The following is a 16,613-nucleotide window of genomic DNA, read 5'->3' on the forward strand; positions in this document are numbered from 1 at the left end:
TTATTATATTATATATATATATATACATGTTATATTTTGATTGCTTGATATGTCACTTCAATTTTTATTCCTCAAAGATCTCAACTCATTGCTATTTGCTGCCTGCTGGTGTTCTTTATCAAAAGCATGTGGCAAAATCTAAGTAGAGAGTGTGAGCTGGAGCCGATACATTTGACAGTCACTGCAATTATGACAAAGAGCATGCATGTTGTAGCAAAAGGGGATAAAAAAATAATAAAGCAAAATAAAGTAAAATTAGTCTATAAAATTGTCATGAATTATTTAGCGGGTAACATTCAAGAAAATTAAGCACAAGTGTTTTTAATGCAAAATCTTTAATAGAGTAATGATACATATTACATTCTCATCTGACCCTCATTCTATTAGGCTCATATGACATTACTCATCTGCCCTTAGATCAGTAATTGTTAAAATTAAAAAATCAAAGACTGATTGCACTATTATATCGTAGTAAGATGAGGGTGAGTTGGGGTATATTACTTGACATGACTCTAATGCTATTAAAAAAGAGTAATGCCAAAAACTACATTTTTATCACACCATGTTGACGTGGCAATGTCAATCAGTCATTCGATCAACCCTTGTTAAAAAAACATATTCAAAGCTGATTGGCACTGCTACATCAGTAAGGTGTGATAAAAATGTAGTTTATAACATTACTCATTAAAAAAACATGTATTTCTTGAGTAATTATAAATACTAATCTCCTATCCCGCTCTCATACCTATGAGTTGATGTAACAGTGCTCATCATACCTTAATTTTAAAAATAAAATAAAATAAAATGTTGATTAAAGGTATGATGAACACCGACACATTAGTCCAGTAATATGGGATAATGAGTATGTAGCATTACTCATTACTTGTACTTCTCACATTGACAATTTTATAGACCAATCCGATTCAAAAGTAAACTTTGTCCTAAAAAAAAAAATTAAGCAAGAGTAATACAATTTTACTAAAAAGTACTAAACATTTTGGCCTCTAATTCTGTTGCTAGCTCTATTCCTTCTTATGTTCGAAGTTGGGCTTTCAACTGTTGATGGCCCATATATTCCTTTTAGTAAAAGACTAAAAGCAGAAGGATTTCTCTATTTTCAACCCCAAAAACAAAAATCAACTTGCAGAACTAATCTCTTTTACCAATGTCAGACTGCGGTGATGATTGCTGTGTCCCTATGGTGAGAAGGCAGAGTAATTTTGTGGATTTCTGTTCGATGAGTGCTAGGCTCACAAATAAATTTTACAGAAAAAATTTTTATAAATTGATGTAACATAACATGATTAGGTTTTTCAAAATTTGAACTTATCTTATATCTATTCATGTTGTGTCACATCAGTTTGCAAAATTTGTTTGTAAGCCTAGCACTTTTATTTTTTTATTTTTTTTATTTTTTTTTTATTTTTTAAGTTTTCCTTGTGGATGATTTCGTATATAACATCGGACATCGGAGTTAGTTTTTATACAATTCAATTTTTTTATTGGCCTGAGGTTTTTTTGCAAATTTTATGTCTGTTTTGAATGTTTTGTGTTTTTATTATGTTTTTTGTTGTGTTTTGAAAAAAAAAAAAAAAAAAAACCCTAGTTTTCTTCCTTTCCTTAAACCTCCCTCGCTTTTGTTGGTGATATTCAATTTCAAGTTCCTTGTCCTTGAAGTTAGGTCAAGATTCAATCATCTTTTATTTTTTCACAAAGCTAGCTCTTATAAGCTCTTATGTTTTTTAAATCGAAGGCAAAAATATACGGTTTTTAAACTGCATTTTTGAAAATCCCACGTTTGAAATAACTTTGTTGGTGCAGGATGATGAGGATTTGTTCCGGTTCTTCTATTATTATGACTGTTGTTATAGCTGCAAACCATTATCATATTTATCATGTGAATAGGAGATTATCGGGGTGAAGATCAAAAGGAAAGCAAGAAGAAGAAGAAGAATGAGGATGGCTGGCTCCGCTATGCAAAATGTTATTCCCACCTTGTGTTTGGAAGCATTCTCACTTCTTCTTCTTTTCTTAGTTCTATTCGTTTTAGGAGTGGCAATGACTCTCCCTTGTAACCCCTTTCCCGTTTCCTTTGTTTGATTATAAAAAAATAATAATAAAAAAAAAAATTAAAAAAAAAAGGCACAATATTTGGCAGCGCATGCAGAATAAGAAGGAAAAAGAGAAGAAGGAACACGTAGATGAAAATAAATGCAAATGAATTATTTAGAGAAATGCTAGAATCTAATAAAACCCCCACATTTTGCCCATCAAATCTTAGGTGGCAAAGTGATATTTGCCAAGTTGATGTAAAAGGGCACATGGTCTAAGTTGTTGGCGAATGGCACTTTGCCACCTATGATTTTGATGGGTAAAATGTGAGAGTTTTATTAAATTCTAGCATATCTCAATTATTTATTATGGGCTTAAATTTTTGGTATTAATATATGAAAAATAATACATTTTTCATATATTTTATATTTTGTTGTTATTGAAATATTTTTTATTCGTAGGGTAGTAAGTACATACAAGGTTCTAAAGAACAAAAATCCTCTTGAATTTGTTTGGGCAATAAGAACGTTCCTTTATGAGAGGAGGAAGTCCTCCTCTCCCCCTCCCCTTTTACTTTCCGCTCATATCCTTCTCCTCCCTTTTTGGTTTTTTTCTTGTTTTTTGTTTCTTGCTATTTTTAGGTGTTCTTCAACCAGACCAGCAACTTTGACCTCTTCCAACGTGCTATGCTGCTCATCTCCTTCTTGAGATTGGTGGGGTTCTAGATCTAGGTCTTCAAACTTAGATCTACTCTCTTCAACTGGTTTTCGATCCGCCATTCACCAGCGCCTACCGCCACTGCTGCTTATCGTGTCCTTATCTTGAGATCGGTGGGGTTTTAGTGTATATCGTCTCCTTCACCTCAGCCGCTGGTTGTTTGTTTGTGTTTTTGTTTTTGAATAAGAGTTTTATTCCTTCTAGATCTGCCATCATGAGCGATCTATGGGGTGAGGAGGATTAGATCGGCGTGAGGGATTTTCTTTCACAACCAAAAAATAAAGGTTGGGAAATATAGCTACCTATGTCTTATATCTAGTCTGCCCAAAAGCAAATATGTGCATTAACCGCAGTTGTACATATATTAATGGAAAAGTTTAGGTCATAGATAGTATGTAACTGTAAGATTTATATTGTACCTATGACGTTGTAACCTCATAGTTTTGTGCTATGATTTTTCAGAACTTTTATACTCTATGATGTAAGAGCTTTATCAATAAAATTACAAAGATTCCCGTTTCAAAAAAAAAAAAAAAAAGTAAATACAAGTATGGATATTTGAGTTCGAACATTGTCTTCTTCTTTATTTATCTCTCATTTCAATTAAAGCATGTTTGAGATTGTGTGTGAAAAATATAGCTTTTAAGTAAAAAAAAACGCTTTTTGGTAAAAGTTTTATTTTTAGGCTTTTGCCAAAATACTTTTTGGCCATTTTTAGAGTAAAAAAATAAAATAAGTACTTTTGGAATTTTTTTACCAAAGAGGCCAGCTTTTATTTGGCACAACTCTTTAAGTGTTAAAAATACTTTTTAAGCTCTCAAATAGGCCATTAAACACTCTATATGTTGGCTTTACTTACCCTCATATACCTAATACCAGACAAAAATTAGCTTACAAACTACTTTGTAACTAATTTATACAAACAAATATAAGAAAGCGAATTGTGTTTTTGAAGCATTTAAGAATCATATTTTCTTATTAATGCTATTAAAAAAATATGTGCTAAAGAACATATGCCACTTTAATTATATTAGTTTGTATAAATTAGCTATAAATTAGTTTGTAGCTAATTTACGTCCCCTAGCGGCCATTGTTTTTTTAAGTGATTGATGTCGCTTTACTCGCATGCTGAAATGTGTCTCAAAGGCCCGTTTGGCAATAGACTCTTAAACGTTTTTACTTTTTATATCACAAATTCACTGCCTAACAAATTTAATTTGAGCATTCCTAGCAGACTTCCTATAAGGAGTTTGTTCCCTAAGATTAGGGAATATGTCCAAAAAATCACAAAAAAATCCTACATCAGACTCTCTAAATGAACCCTAAACATTAGAATTGCTACAGTGGAACATAATGTTTTTGGTTCTACTATTGCAATCCTTATGATTATTAAAATAAAAAAAAAATGATTCTCTCCTCTCTCCTCTCATGTTTTACAATTCTCTCTCATCTCTCCTCTCATATATATAATATAATTAAAAGAATAAATATTTTAATGATATAAGGAATGATTAAGGGAAGGTATTTGAGTATATTTTGACATAAGCATTCCCAGCAGACTCCCTATAAGGGAGTCTATTTCCTAAGTTTTGGGAATATGTCAAAAAAATCGCAAAAAAGTCTCACAGTAGACTCCCTAAATGAACTCTAAACATTATGATTGCTACATGGGAACTCAATGTTTTGGGTTCTACTATTGCAATCCTTATGATTGTTAAAAAAAAAAAAAAAAAATGATTATCTCTTTTCTCTCCTCTCATGTCTCACAATTCTCTCTCATCTTTCCTCTCATATATATAATATAATTAAAATAAATAAATAAATATTTTAATGATATAAGGAATAATTAAGGAAAGCTATTGTGGTATATTTTAACATAAGGAAGCAAAAAGTAATTTTAATTCTTAAATGTATGAAAAATGGCGAAAAAACTGTTGAAAATACTTAAAAAGCAGAAAATAATTTAAATCTTTAAATGTAATTTGAATATTTAAACTATAAACAAGAAAGTTACTGAAAATACTTTAATTTCACATCAATCAATCATTCTCAAACCAGTACCAAATTCATTGCCAACCAGTACCAAATAGTCTAAATTATTGGTATGAGTAAATAGTTTGGTAGCACAATACCACCCACAGAAAGTGAGGTGATTGAGCAACCAAAGACCGAAGACAAAATTCAGTACATGGAAAGAATAAATGCAGGACGACAAAGACTCAGAAAATTAAAACAATCTTGACTAAACTAATTCCACCATATCTTTCATCTTGATAGTGACACAATCTGACAAAGGGAGAAAGAAGAATGATATATAATAATTATTAGAATATTCAACTATAATATATGATTGGATCTTTAAAATCAACTTAAAAAAAAAAAAAAAAAGGGTGAAGAACCCACTACTATACTATGTGATTGGCTAACATATCTCATCTAGATTCTTGTTTCCTTTTTCAAATATATCCATGCAAGGCTGGCTTCATGAGAGTTATATGTAACCCATGCAAGGATATAGTACTCTAATGTGTGATTGGCTAACATTTTGCACTTCCATGCATTCAATTAATGATTTATAAATCCATGTCTCCTTCATTATTTTTGTTATAATATTAATTAAATAGTTAAATTTATTATTTTATATCAATCTAAATTGTTAGGATAAATGAACAAAAATCATGAGTTTGAATATTATCTTCGTCATTCACCTTACATTTTTAATAAATATTAAACGTTATAGCTCACATATAATGCCTTAGAACTTAACTTATATAACATCATTTTAGAAGGTGATGCATAACCACATATTACAGGATTTGTAATATCTTGGTTCCATATTGAGAAGATTCCATATTGAGAAGATGATAAATAATTCACATAAAGTTAATGATTTATAACAATAATCATGAGTCTAAAGAAAACTTCAAATTAACTAATCTAAATACGGCTAATGCTTTTTCTAAATTATTACATGATCTATTCATTGATTTCTGACATGTTTAGCTTGTTAACCAAGTTTCAATGTTGGTAGACTTTAAAGTTTCATTGAAGCACTACTTGTTGCCCACGTAACTTAGCTAGATGGGTTGTTATCTTCATCATATTCTATAAAGATTTCCATTTTTTTTTTTTGTTAGACCTTTATCTTGACAGTGGAGTCCTTGTAATTATTTTCTTTGTACTGATTTGTTTCCAAAGAAAATTGATGATGTATAAATTTTATATTTAAAACGTTTTTAAACTCCCTGGTAATTTTTAACTTTCAGAACAATTATATAAGTTAACATCCAACAAAACCATTTAGTAAGTTCATTTTATTTCAAGAGAACATATATACAACCTATAATCCCCCATAACTTGATCCTTGATACACACATTCTGTTCAATCATTTTTAGTATTCCTAATCTCACTTTCAATACCTTGCAAAAATAGTTTTAACTTGCATCTTCTATCATGAGCATGCATGATATAAATTCTACAAAAATTTCAATCACATTAGTTTTTTTTTTTTTTTTTTACATGATAATTTTCATAAAAAAATTATGAGTCCAAACACCAAATCTTAAGTGAAGTTAATGATTCCCAATTTATTATCTTAACATGAGACTTAATGAAATAAAATAAATAAATACACTTTTAAAGTATGGGAAACTACACTTACCCCATCAATTTACCACTCAATTTACAATGTCTGTCAATTTTTCAGTTTAGTTAATGTAGCTTACCAATCTATCATCAGAGCGTTGGAGTTACAATATTTCATTTTATCTCATAAACTATATATATAAACTAAAAACTAAAACTAACCCATGGCCACAGCCACCACAACCACACCATGGTTTTTCTTTTAAATGTATTATTATTATAATTTGGATTTTTACAGGTATTTTTGTCTTTCCAATGACAAAAGTATGACATTATATAACCCCAATAGTAGATCTGAACATGAACCAAATTAAAATATTGGAAATATAGCAACAAGGGTAGTAGATTGAATAGAGTAAATGTAGTTTCGTTAAAAGTAATAAATTTTGAATGACAAAACAAACGACTCATTTCACACCGGCAAAAAAGACTTAAAACATGTGTCCGGTTGCAATATGTTCTTCGTGTGTTAGGAGGTTTTATGCTTCAGCGCACAAGATTTTAGCCTGCCCAATATATAATAATTGCACCCTATTCCGTATTATTGAGTATGACAGTATGAGATTTATACATGGTGTATGGCTTATTTATAGGCTGAGAAGTTAAGATAGATTTAAGCTAGATTTTCTTCTTTGAATTGATTTGGGAGCGCTCAGAGTTGGAATTGGACTTGTATGACTTATTTATAGGCCGAGAAGTTAAGATAGATTTAAGCTAAATCTTCTTCTTTGAATTGATTTGGGAGTGTTCAGACTTGGAATTAGACTTGGGCTCCTACTCAAATATAGATTTTGAGTAAGACTCTTAACCCAGATTCTATCAAGTATCAATAAAACATTATCTGGATTATATCTCCTACTTGAGAGTCCTGAGAACTAGAATTGGACTTGAGTTCCTACTCAAATCTAGATTTTGAGTAGGATTCGTAACCCAGATTCTATCAAGTATTAATAAAACCTCATCTGGATTATATCTCCTACTATTAATTAATAGCTCTGTTGGCATGTCATTGGCCATGAGGCCCAAGATCTGATGGGCCAGTTGTGCAAAATTATTCCCAACAACATGCATGACAATGATTTAAAATAAGTGTGAAGAATTGCATTACTCATTTGACAATATTTGTTGGATGTGATTCCATACATTTTTTTTTTTAAAAAAAAAATAAATTGTAGTACCCATTTAATTTGAAAAAAAAATATAGATGGAAATGAAAGAGAAATGAAAAAAATAGCATTTCTCTTCTTAATTTTGTTTTTATTATATAGATAAATTTATTAACAAACTATTCGAAATATAAAATATTATTAAAATAAAAAAATAATTTTCACCTCTATCTTAATATCTAATTCACAACAGGTAACTCAATCGGCTATGAACTACGCCTCATAACGCAGAGATCATTAGTTCGAATTCCCGTCTTCTTTCACTTGTGTAGACATTTTATAAAAAAAAAAAAAAAAACTCTCAAAATACGTTAATAAAATCTCGTCACAAATAATTTCTAAAATATCCGACTTTATAAATCCCATTCCCTCCTTTCAACTAAAAAAAATCTGAATATACAAACAACTTTGACCTCCTCATCGAACGGCGCACATCCATCCCACTCGAAAGTTGGAAAAGATTACAGCCGTCCGTTCAACCGTTAAGGGTTTCTCCTCTCCCTCTACCTCTTCTTCTCTTCCGCTTTCCAGTCTCACTCTCTCCCCGTATTTACATATATTCGTCGGAAACCGCTTTTCGGAACCAAAATAAGCGTTTTGCCGATTCATACAGATCGGGACAGGCCGAGTCGATCCGCGTTTCGGAGGTTCGTTTCGCTGTTCCAGTTTTTGGTTTTCTTCAACGTCTCTCTCTCTCTCTCTCTGAAGTGTTACTGTGTGAGAGAGATCGAACTCGAGCTTCTTTTTTTGTTTTTTTAATTTTTGTTAAAAATTTATTTCATAAAGCTTAAGAGTTACGCAATGGAGTTTTTTTCCCTTGTTTCTCTGATTGAAACCCTTCTCTCTCTCTCTCTCTAAAGTTTTTTTTTTTTTTTTTTTTTTTTTTTTTGTTTTTTTTTTTTTCCAATTTTTTATATGAATTTGAGTGTGAAGTTCATTACTTTCTTGGGGATTTTGCCTGCTCTGCTCGGTTTCCGGAAAATATATGAAAATAGGGCCCAAAGAATCAGACTCTGTCTGCTCTAGGGTTTGTACTACTTTCGTTTATTTTCTCACAGTTTCTTGAAAACCAAACAGACTATTGTCGTAAAAGATTCAAACTGTGTTGCACGTTTAGTTAAGACAATTTCGTACTTCACGAAAGTCGTTATGTAGCTGTTAAGGATTGACCAAAATTCCGTTTTTTTTCTTAAAATATCTAGCTTTGATGTTTTCATCCGGTAGAAAATATCTAATTTTATTACTTTTTATGAAAATTTCCTGGTTAGAAAATATAGTAGGATTTCCTTTATTGGAAACAGTGTTCTGTTAGGAAAAGCGAAGCTGGACTTTTATAATAACGTATGCACGGCTAGTTTTCTCTTGACTAACCCTTTTTTCTTTTCTTCTTCCTGGTTTGATTGTAGGCTGAATTCCGTTTTTTGAAGACTGAAAATGGCGGGCGAAAAGAAAATCGAGAAACGTATCCTGTTATTTGTTATTTTGTTTGATGCTCATATTGTGCATTTTCTAAGTTTAAAATTGAATCTGGTTGTTAGCAAGAGTTTTTAAGTCGTACATATTTGTGTGAAATAAATGAAGAATATGATCTGAGTTTTTTAATACTGCAATAGTTTTGGCTTTGTCATCCCAATTCTGTTTCACTTGTGCTAAAAGGTTTAACTTTTTGATATGGTGTTGTGTCAATTTATGAACTTCATGACGGAAGGAATTCCCCAACCTCCCTCCCCAGCCCCAAAGAAAAAGCTGGTAATATTCCGAGTGTTAATGGGTAGTCAAGAGTTAATGTGGATTAGTGATTACTTTTAAGGTTTTAAATTAACCAGAGTTAGATTTTCTGAATTGGTCGTATGGATTTGATTATCGGAATTGATCGCATGTCGGGACCAATTCAATTTCATTTTTGCGGGCTTTATGGAGAACATGTTTTTTTTCTTTGGGTAAGTTACAAAAAGATTCATTTAGGTTATTGCGGTTCGCTTAACAGTATATTCCAGCTGAGCCTGTGGCTATAGGATTGAAGTCAGAATCTGTTGCTGGATTGGGTGAGCAAGAAGTACTGGTACGTCATGGTTAGCTATTCTTAATTTCCATTCTATCCTGCTCTCTATTTCGTGATTCTGTATGTTTGCTTCTCTTTTAAGTTGGTTTTTGGCTACAAATAAGATCATTGGGGGTTCAAAACCTTATCATTGAGTTGGTAGCGTATTATATTATTTGTAATTGATCACTCATAAGAGGAGATATTCAGTTTGCAGGTTGTACTGTTTTTGTGTTTATAGCAATGAAACTGTGCATTTTCTCCTTTCTTGAGCTTAAGGGGTTGATAAAAGATCTGGTTTTTCTTTGTTTTGTGGAAGCAGGGATTTGTATTTTCTTTCTTGTATCAGTTGTATTTATGAACTTAAACATCAAAGCCTTGTCTAACTTTAGACTGCACTAAGATTATGTTGTGTTAAAAATGCATGTTAACTCGTTTTATTAGTGTCACTGCTTTAGCCTCAGTAACATGTGAATTACTCTATGCGTTAATATAGAAACCTATTCCTGGGTTTCTCAACTTTTCTTTTTGGGGGGTTGGGTTGTTGATGTTTATTTATGGGGGATTGATGCATTTACCATCACTTTTCTTTCTATCACTCGTTTCTTGCAGGCTTCTGGAAAAGATGGGGTACCGGGTAATTCAACCTCCTCCTTATCCTCGTTAGCGGATGCTACCTCTAGCACCAAAGGTGAGACTGATCACGGGTCAGTTGGAGAGCATGGTGTTCACCATCCACCTACTAGCAGTTACAATTATTATTACCCAGGTTAGATGTTAAAATGGTTCTTTGTCGACAAACATGATCTCTATTGATAGAACTAAAGTTGATTCAGTAGACACTCATGAAAATGGTTTGAATGGAAAGTAATGGGGCGTATACAAAGTTGCATAGTGTGTTTAGACTGCCATATTTTCTTTATACTATGTCTCAGTCACATAATACCACCTTTATGAAACTACGTATATAATTCTGAAATGATTATATTCTCACTGTCATTAGGTCAGAATCAGAACCAGATCTTGTGCTTCTCTGGGAAATAAAAAAAAAATTGTTCATCATAATAGCATATCCATCAAGATAAGCAGAAATTTTGAGCACTAAATTTATTTATAAATTTTGAAGCTATTTTAGAGTTTGAATTTGACTTGGATTACAAACAGGAATGCTTTTTTTTTTTTTTTTGAGAATTTAAAGTGGGAGAGATAGGCTAGGCCCCGAGTTGATGGGCATTGGCCTTTATAGAGGTTTTGGTATTGAAGTTGGTAGTGTGGCAGTTATCTTTATGGTGATGCAGTGGCAGTGGGTTTGTCAGGCTGATGTCAATTACAATAGGTCTTGAGCGGCTTTGGTTTCACTAGGGTGAAGGGATGACCTGATTGCATTGATTCAGTTTTGTTGAAAGTACTCTTTTACTTACCAAAGGAACATAAAAAAGTACATCTTGTCTTATTTGGGGGCAAATACTGGACCAGCTTCTGCACCCTTGTGAAACTGTTATGGTAGCCAGGTACTTTACCCAAATATAACACCTGAAACCCCTCATTAAATATATATGCTCAGAAAGAAGTTTCCCCCCTTTGTTCTACATTCTCTACTATTAGAGTTCTATCTGAGCGTGGAGATTTGCTTGGCATTTTCATTTTGATTATTCAACTTGCTGTTTGATGTGGAATGTTTTAGTATAAAATTTAACAATTTAGAATCATCAGCTTTTCTATTCATTTTTAGAGTGAAAATTTTGTTTATTCTGTAATTTTGCAGGACACAATGGATCCTTTACTCAGTTGGATGATCATTATAGTAATCTTCATGCGGATGGTTCTCATACAGTATGTCCTGCTCCATATAATTTGAGGAAATTTCTAATTAATCTGATGTATATCCTGCAAATGTTTACCTACAAATGTGGCATTACTAATTGAAATTGGTGACTGTTACATTCTTCATTGGATGTTTCTCCAGGGTATGCAATCTGACAATGGTTCGCTGGTCTATTACTTGCCTGGCTTTAACCCATATGCTTCTGGGACTCTTGTGGGTGCCGATGGACAGTGTGCTGGTCAACAACAATATTTTCCTTCCTCAGGATATGTTCAGCAACCTGTCTCCTATGGATCAGAAGCTGTGCCTTGTTATTCATGGGATGCAACATTTGTTGGGGATGTTCCAAATGGAACCACTGCCGGTTTTGTAAATACACAATGTGCTCCAGGTTCAACTACTTTTGCAAAGTCAAATGGCTTCAACTCTATGAAAATCAATGGCAACACTGCTAGCAAATTTTCAAAGTCTATTCCGCATTCAACACCTATCAGAACACTGAACAAGGTACTTCATTTTTGAAGCAACCTCATTAAAAGATCATAGTAATTTTGAAATTTCATGTTTGTGTGTGTTTTGCATTACTGCTCTGCCTATCTGATTCGTTGGGTCCCATTTCTTTAAATTGTTTACTTCCATATTAGTTGCAGTTTGAGAATTCTATTGTTTTTCTACTTGCCATATGTCTGTTGTTAGTTATCAAAGATTCTTTTCTATTTATAGAGAGGAAATACTTTTGTTTGAAATTGATTTGTGAAGGTATTATCATTACCTTCGATCATGGGCTCTCTTATGTTGATATAAGTGTTTTTATTGTGCGCACATTTATTGTTACAGGTGCCTCATTTACGTTCTGATGTCTCAAAAGGCCTTTTGAAGGGTTACCATCCAATGGGAAATTTGTCTTCATTTACTTACCAAAAACAAGGTATGTTCCCCCATAATGGTCAAATGAACTACAGACCAAATGGGAGAGTATGGAATGTGAACGATAGAAGTAAGCCGAGAGACAAATACAACAGGAATGGAGAATTTGAAGCTCCAACTGAGCTAACTCGCGGTCCTAGGGTTCACAACAAAAGTGCTTCTTCAGACTCAACTGGTGAAAAGGTAGACTTGGGAATCTCAATCTGCAGAGATCAATACAATCTTCAAGATTTCCAAACTGATTATGAAGATGCGAAGTTCTACATCATCAAGTCCTACAGTGAAGATGATGTCCATAAGAGCATTAAATATGATGTTTGGTCCAGTACCCCAAATGGAAATAAGAAGCTAGATGCATCATTCCGTGATGCTGAAATAAAAGCAAGTGAGAAAAGTAGCAAGTATCCAATCTTCCTCTTCTTCTCGGTGAGTTGAAGTACATTTTTCTGCTTGAATTCTTTTTGATTTTTTGTTAGGTGAATCACACGTTTTCTCATTTTCATATGGTAAAAACATGGTACAAATTACAATTAAATTGGATTTTTCCCCATTCTCTGATGTAGTCACTCGAGTACACAGAGCTAGCTCTATGCTTTTGCTTCTTTTTAATTTCATTGGAGACTTATTTGCTAAAGAGCTGGCTAAATGATTATGATAGTATGGTCATGCTGTTGTTGTTGCTTGGAGTAAATAGAAGATAAAGCTAAGAAGGGTAAATAATTTTTGAATAGAAATAGCAGATGTTATGGTCATAGTTTTGCAGATATGTGCAATAGTTGTGTTTATTTATCTATTCAGATATGTGCCATAGTTTTGCAGGCTCTGATTGTGGTGGTCAGATATGTGTGCTCTATTAATGATGACTATGCCTTAATGTGTTGTCTGAAGTTATATTACTGTTACACCTATCCTTTTCTAACTCATTATTTCAGGTTAATGGAAGTGGACAATTTTTGGGTGTCGCTGAGATGATTGGGCGGGTGGACTTTGATAAAGACATGGACTTTTGGCAACTTGACAAGTGGAATGGTTTCTTCCCAGTAAAGTGGCATATAATAAAAGATGTTCCTAACACTCAGTTGCGGCACATTATCCTTGAAAACAATGATAACAGGCCCGTGACTTTTACCCGGGACACTCAAGAGGTATCACTTATTTTTCTTTGTTATAGCACTTCATTTGTGCTCGCTAGTTAGAAAGTGTGGCTGGTCTTTGATTTTTGTTTCTCTTTTCTTTGGTTACGTCTTTATAAGGTGATTTCTTTTGTATATTTCTGGTGTACTTAGGGGTATCTTATGCTTTTAATAAGACTGGTATTACTTATCAAAGAAAATATTTTGTGTTGGAAAACATGTTGTTAAACTTATGCCGATGGTGTTACTTTAAAAAAAAAAAAAAAAAAAAAAAATCTTATGCCAATCGAGTTTATAAAGTAGAGAAGCTGCTTCAGCCCCCTAGATTGGAATGATTTGGTGTTTTATGATATATAATCTACTTTAAACATCACTTATCAGTAATGTTCTATGAAACATCCTGTTCCACTTTCCTTGCTTGCTCCGTCTGAAAATTGAGACATTGCTGGGAACAAAAGGGACTTATATGGAAATTAATTGTCTATTTTTATGTATCTTGGTTTCATCAAAATTTCCGCATGACCCTGACCCCAATGTAATTGAAATCAAGATTCAGTTGAGTTGAGATGAGTTGCTTCTACCAAATTTTAATAAAACTTATTATGTTTGTGGTTTTTGACATAACATGGATTAAGGCAAGAAACACTTCTAGAAAATCAGAATTGAGACAATTGTCAACATTTTGTGTTTGTCGGCCATTATTGAGACTCTTGTTTTTGTTGTTATACTTTGCAGATTGGACTCAAGCAAGGTTCGGAAATGCTGAGTATTTTTAAGAGTTACACAGAAAAAACATCTTTGTTAGATGATTTTAATTTTTATGAAAATCGGGTGAAGTCTCTTCATTCCAAAAGCAGTAAGCCTGCAATTCAACAAATGGAAATGTATAGTAACGGCAATATTTCTGTAAGTTTCTTTTCCTTTCTCTCTAACAATGATACAATTACTCCCAGAGCAAAGGACCACCTTTTCTATGAATATTTTACACAATGGCAGCTCTAATTCATTATTTCTGTATATAAGAACATAGTTTATGTCTTCATGGTCAGTGATGAAAATCAAGCTGTTGGAAGGCCTGATTTCACATTGTATTTGCACACTTTCTTCTGTCTGTCTTTCATTATTAGGTGGTATTGGTTGCTGAATTATGTAGAGATCAGTTTATTGCTTATTTTGTACCAAGGGGAGCCATAGACAGTAGCTTTGAGTCTTTTTAAAAATGAGGCCTAAAGGAATTTGTAGAGTGGGGGGTGGGTTATGGGATCAATTTCTTCCTCTAATTACCCAGAAAAAAAAAATGAAAAAAAAAATCAATTGTTCTAAGTAACAACTACCACTGCCTTCTCCTCATTTGCATTGACCTGTCTTAGAACCATACTCGAGTACGTTATCTTTTTCAGTCTGTAACTAGTAATGCTACGTGCCACATTTTTATCCCACAACTATTCCACAACATTGATGTGACAGTCTCAATCAATAATTGGATTTTCCATTTTTTTGCAAGAACTGTTCTAAGGTTTGGTTGAGATTGTCACGTTTGCATGCTAAGACAGCTTAGCATGATGAGATAGTTATGAGATCAAAATGTAGTTTCTAACATTACTCATTTAATAACTCTTTTATGTCATATGCTGCTGGTTTGTAAGGTTACTTGGAATTATTGTGAAAACTAAAAAAATTTCACGGAATCATGTAGAATGAAGTTAAGGTTTATGGCTCTGTCTTGCTTCTCTTATTAGCAGTGAATGCCCTTGGGGTTTTATTTATTTTGTCTCTCTTTTTCTTTTATCACCTATTGCTGCTTTGTAATTCTGTGACATTCTTGCCTCCCTTTTTTTACCTGCAGAGTAATTCTGGGGGCACCAAGAGAAGTACTGATCCCAGTTCGCTTATCAATCTCACTAAAAATCTCTCCCTCAATGCCTCCCCTCTGAAGAGTAATTCTGTAAAGAATCCTCCGATAGCAAATTCAATTCCTTCGGTCTCCGCAACATCGGCATTTTAGATGTTTTATTGTTAGTTGCCATGCTGTAGGCTTAGAGCTCCCCTTCCCCCCCTCTTCTGTTCCCTCTCTAATTTCATTGTTTTTCCTTGTTGGTTTCTGAGTTTATTTATTTTCTTGTGTGGGTTTTTGAGTCCTGCGGTGATGTTTCAACTTGTGTTTAGTTGGGAGTTTGGTTTCTACAAGTATATGTAGTTTCTTTTTTGTGTTTTAACTCCAGATTTCATCAGAGATGATTTTTAGCATTCTATTTTTCAGTTGGCTCAGGGAATCTTAAGTTATTAATGAAAAAAATAATTTCAGTTGATGATTGGACTTTTCATAATTCTATGCTGTATTCTCTCTGTTCTTTTTAGTCTAATGCATTTTCCTATTGCGAAAAATAAGAGAAAAAAGGGGGAGAGAAATAAAAGATAACATAAATGTAATGAAAATGGTGCAATCCTAAAGCTTCTGAGGCTTGCTTGGACCAAAAATCATTGCTAAAAAGCCTGTTCAATTTTTATGCCAAATCATTATCTAATTGGATTGCTCTTAAAGGACTAAGCTGCCAATGCCTATTAGCCTGCAAGCATCAAGGACAAAAGTTTTCTTTTAAATTGAATTAATTTTTTTTTTTTAAAAAAAAAATTCAACTTATTAAATTGACGTTTGTTCGAAAGTACGTAACTTTCACTTGCATTTTTTTTTTTAATAATTCTAACATAAATGTTAGCTCAATAGATTAGGATGAAGAAATTTCTTCCCCTCTTAAAGAAAACTTTGTTGTATATTTTTTTCTTCGTAATTTTTTCCTCGAAAATGAAGAGTTGGGTGGCATGACATCCATGATTCTTTGAAAAGAAAATGAAAGAACAAAATTGGCCTCAAAAAATATGAAGGAGAAACTATTTGGTTATGGAATCAAAGTAGAACACAAGGAAAAACAAAAGCATGCAACACTAGGAATGCTGTCATAATGTATATGGATCGATATGCCAACTATTAAACAATTACTAAAAAGACAAGATAATTGGTTTGAAATGTTATGAAATTTTTTCTATTGTCACGAGTAAGGAATTTTTTGTATTCGGTCAATCATTTGTACGAATTATATGTAATTCA

General features: G+C 32.8%; 1 protein-coding gene across 1 annotated transcript; it reads left to right on the plus strand.

Annotated features, from left to right (window-relative positions):
• The first annotated feature begins 8,024 nt into the window (after positions 1 to 8,024).
• ECT11 (evolutionarily conserved C-terminal region 11) lies at positions 8,025 to 15,816 on the plus strand. Its single transcript, XM_059589598.2, has 10 exons — positions 8,025 to 8,228; positions 8,988 to 9,043; positions 9,579 to 9,643; positions 10,235 to 10,391; positions 11,388 to 11,455; positions 11,589 to 11,954; positions 12,285 to 12,800; positions 13,307 to 13,519; positions 14,243 to 14,413; positions 15,354 to 15,816. The coding sequence occupies exons 2-10, from the start codon at positions 9,016 to 9,018 to the stop codon at positions 15,510 to 15,512; spliced, it is 1,743 nt and encodes a 580-aa protein (XP_059445581.2). The 5' UTR covers positions 8,025 to 8,228; positions 8,988 to 9,015; the 3' UTR covers positions 15,513 to 15,816.
• Positions 15,817 to 16,613: the final 797 nt, after the last annotated feature.

Source organism: Corylus avellana, chromosome 4 (assembly GCF_965113065.1).
Source record: "Corylus avellana chromosome 4, dhCorAvel1.hap1.2, whole genome shotgun sequence".
Classification (NCBI taxonomy): Eukaryota; Viridiplantae; Streptophyta; class Magnoliopsida; order Fagales; family Betulaceae; genus Corylus; species Corylus avellana.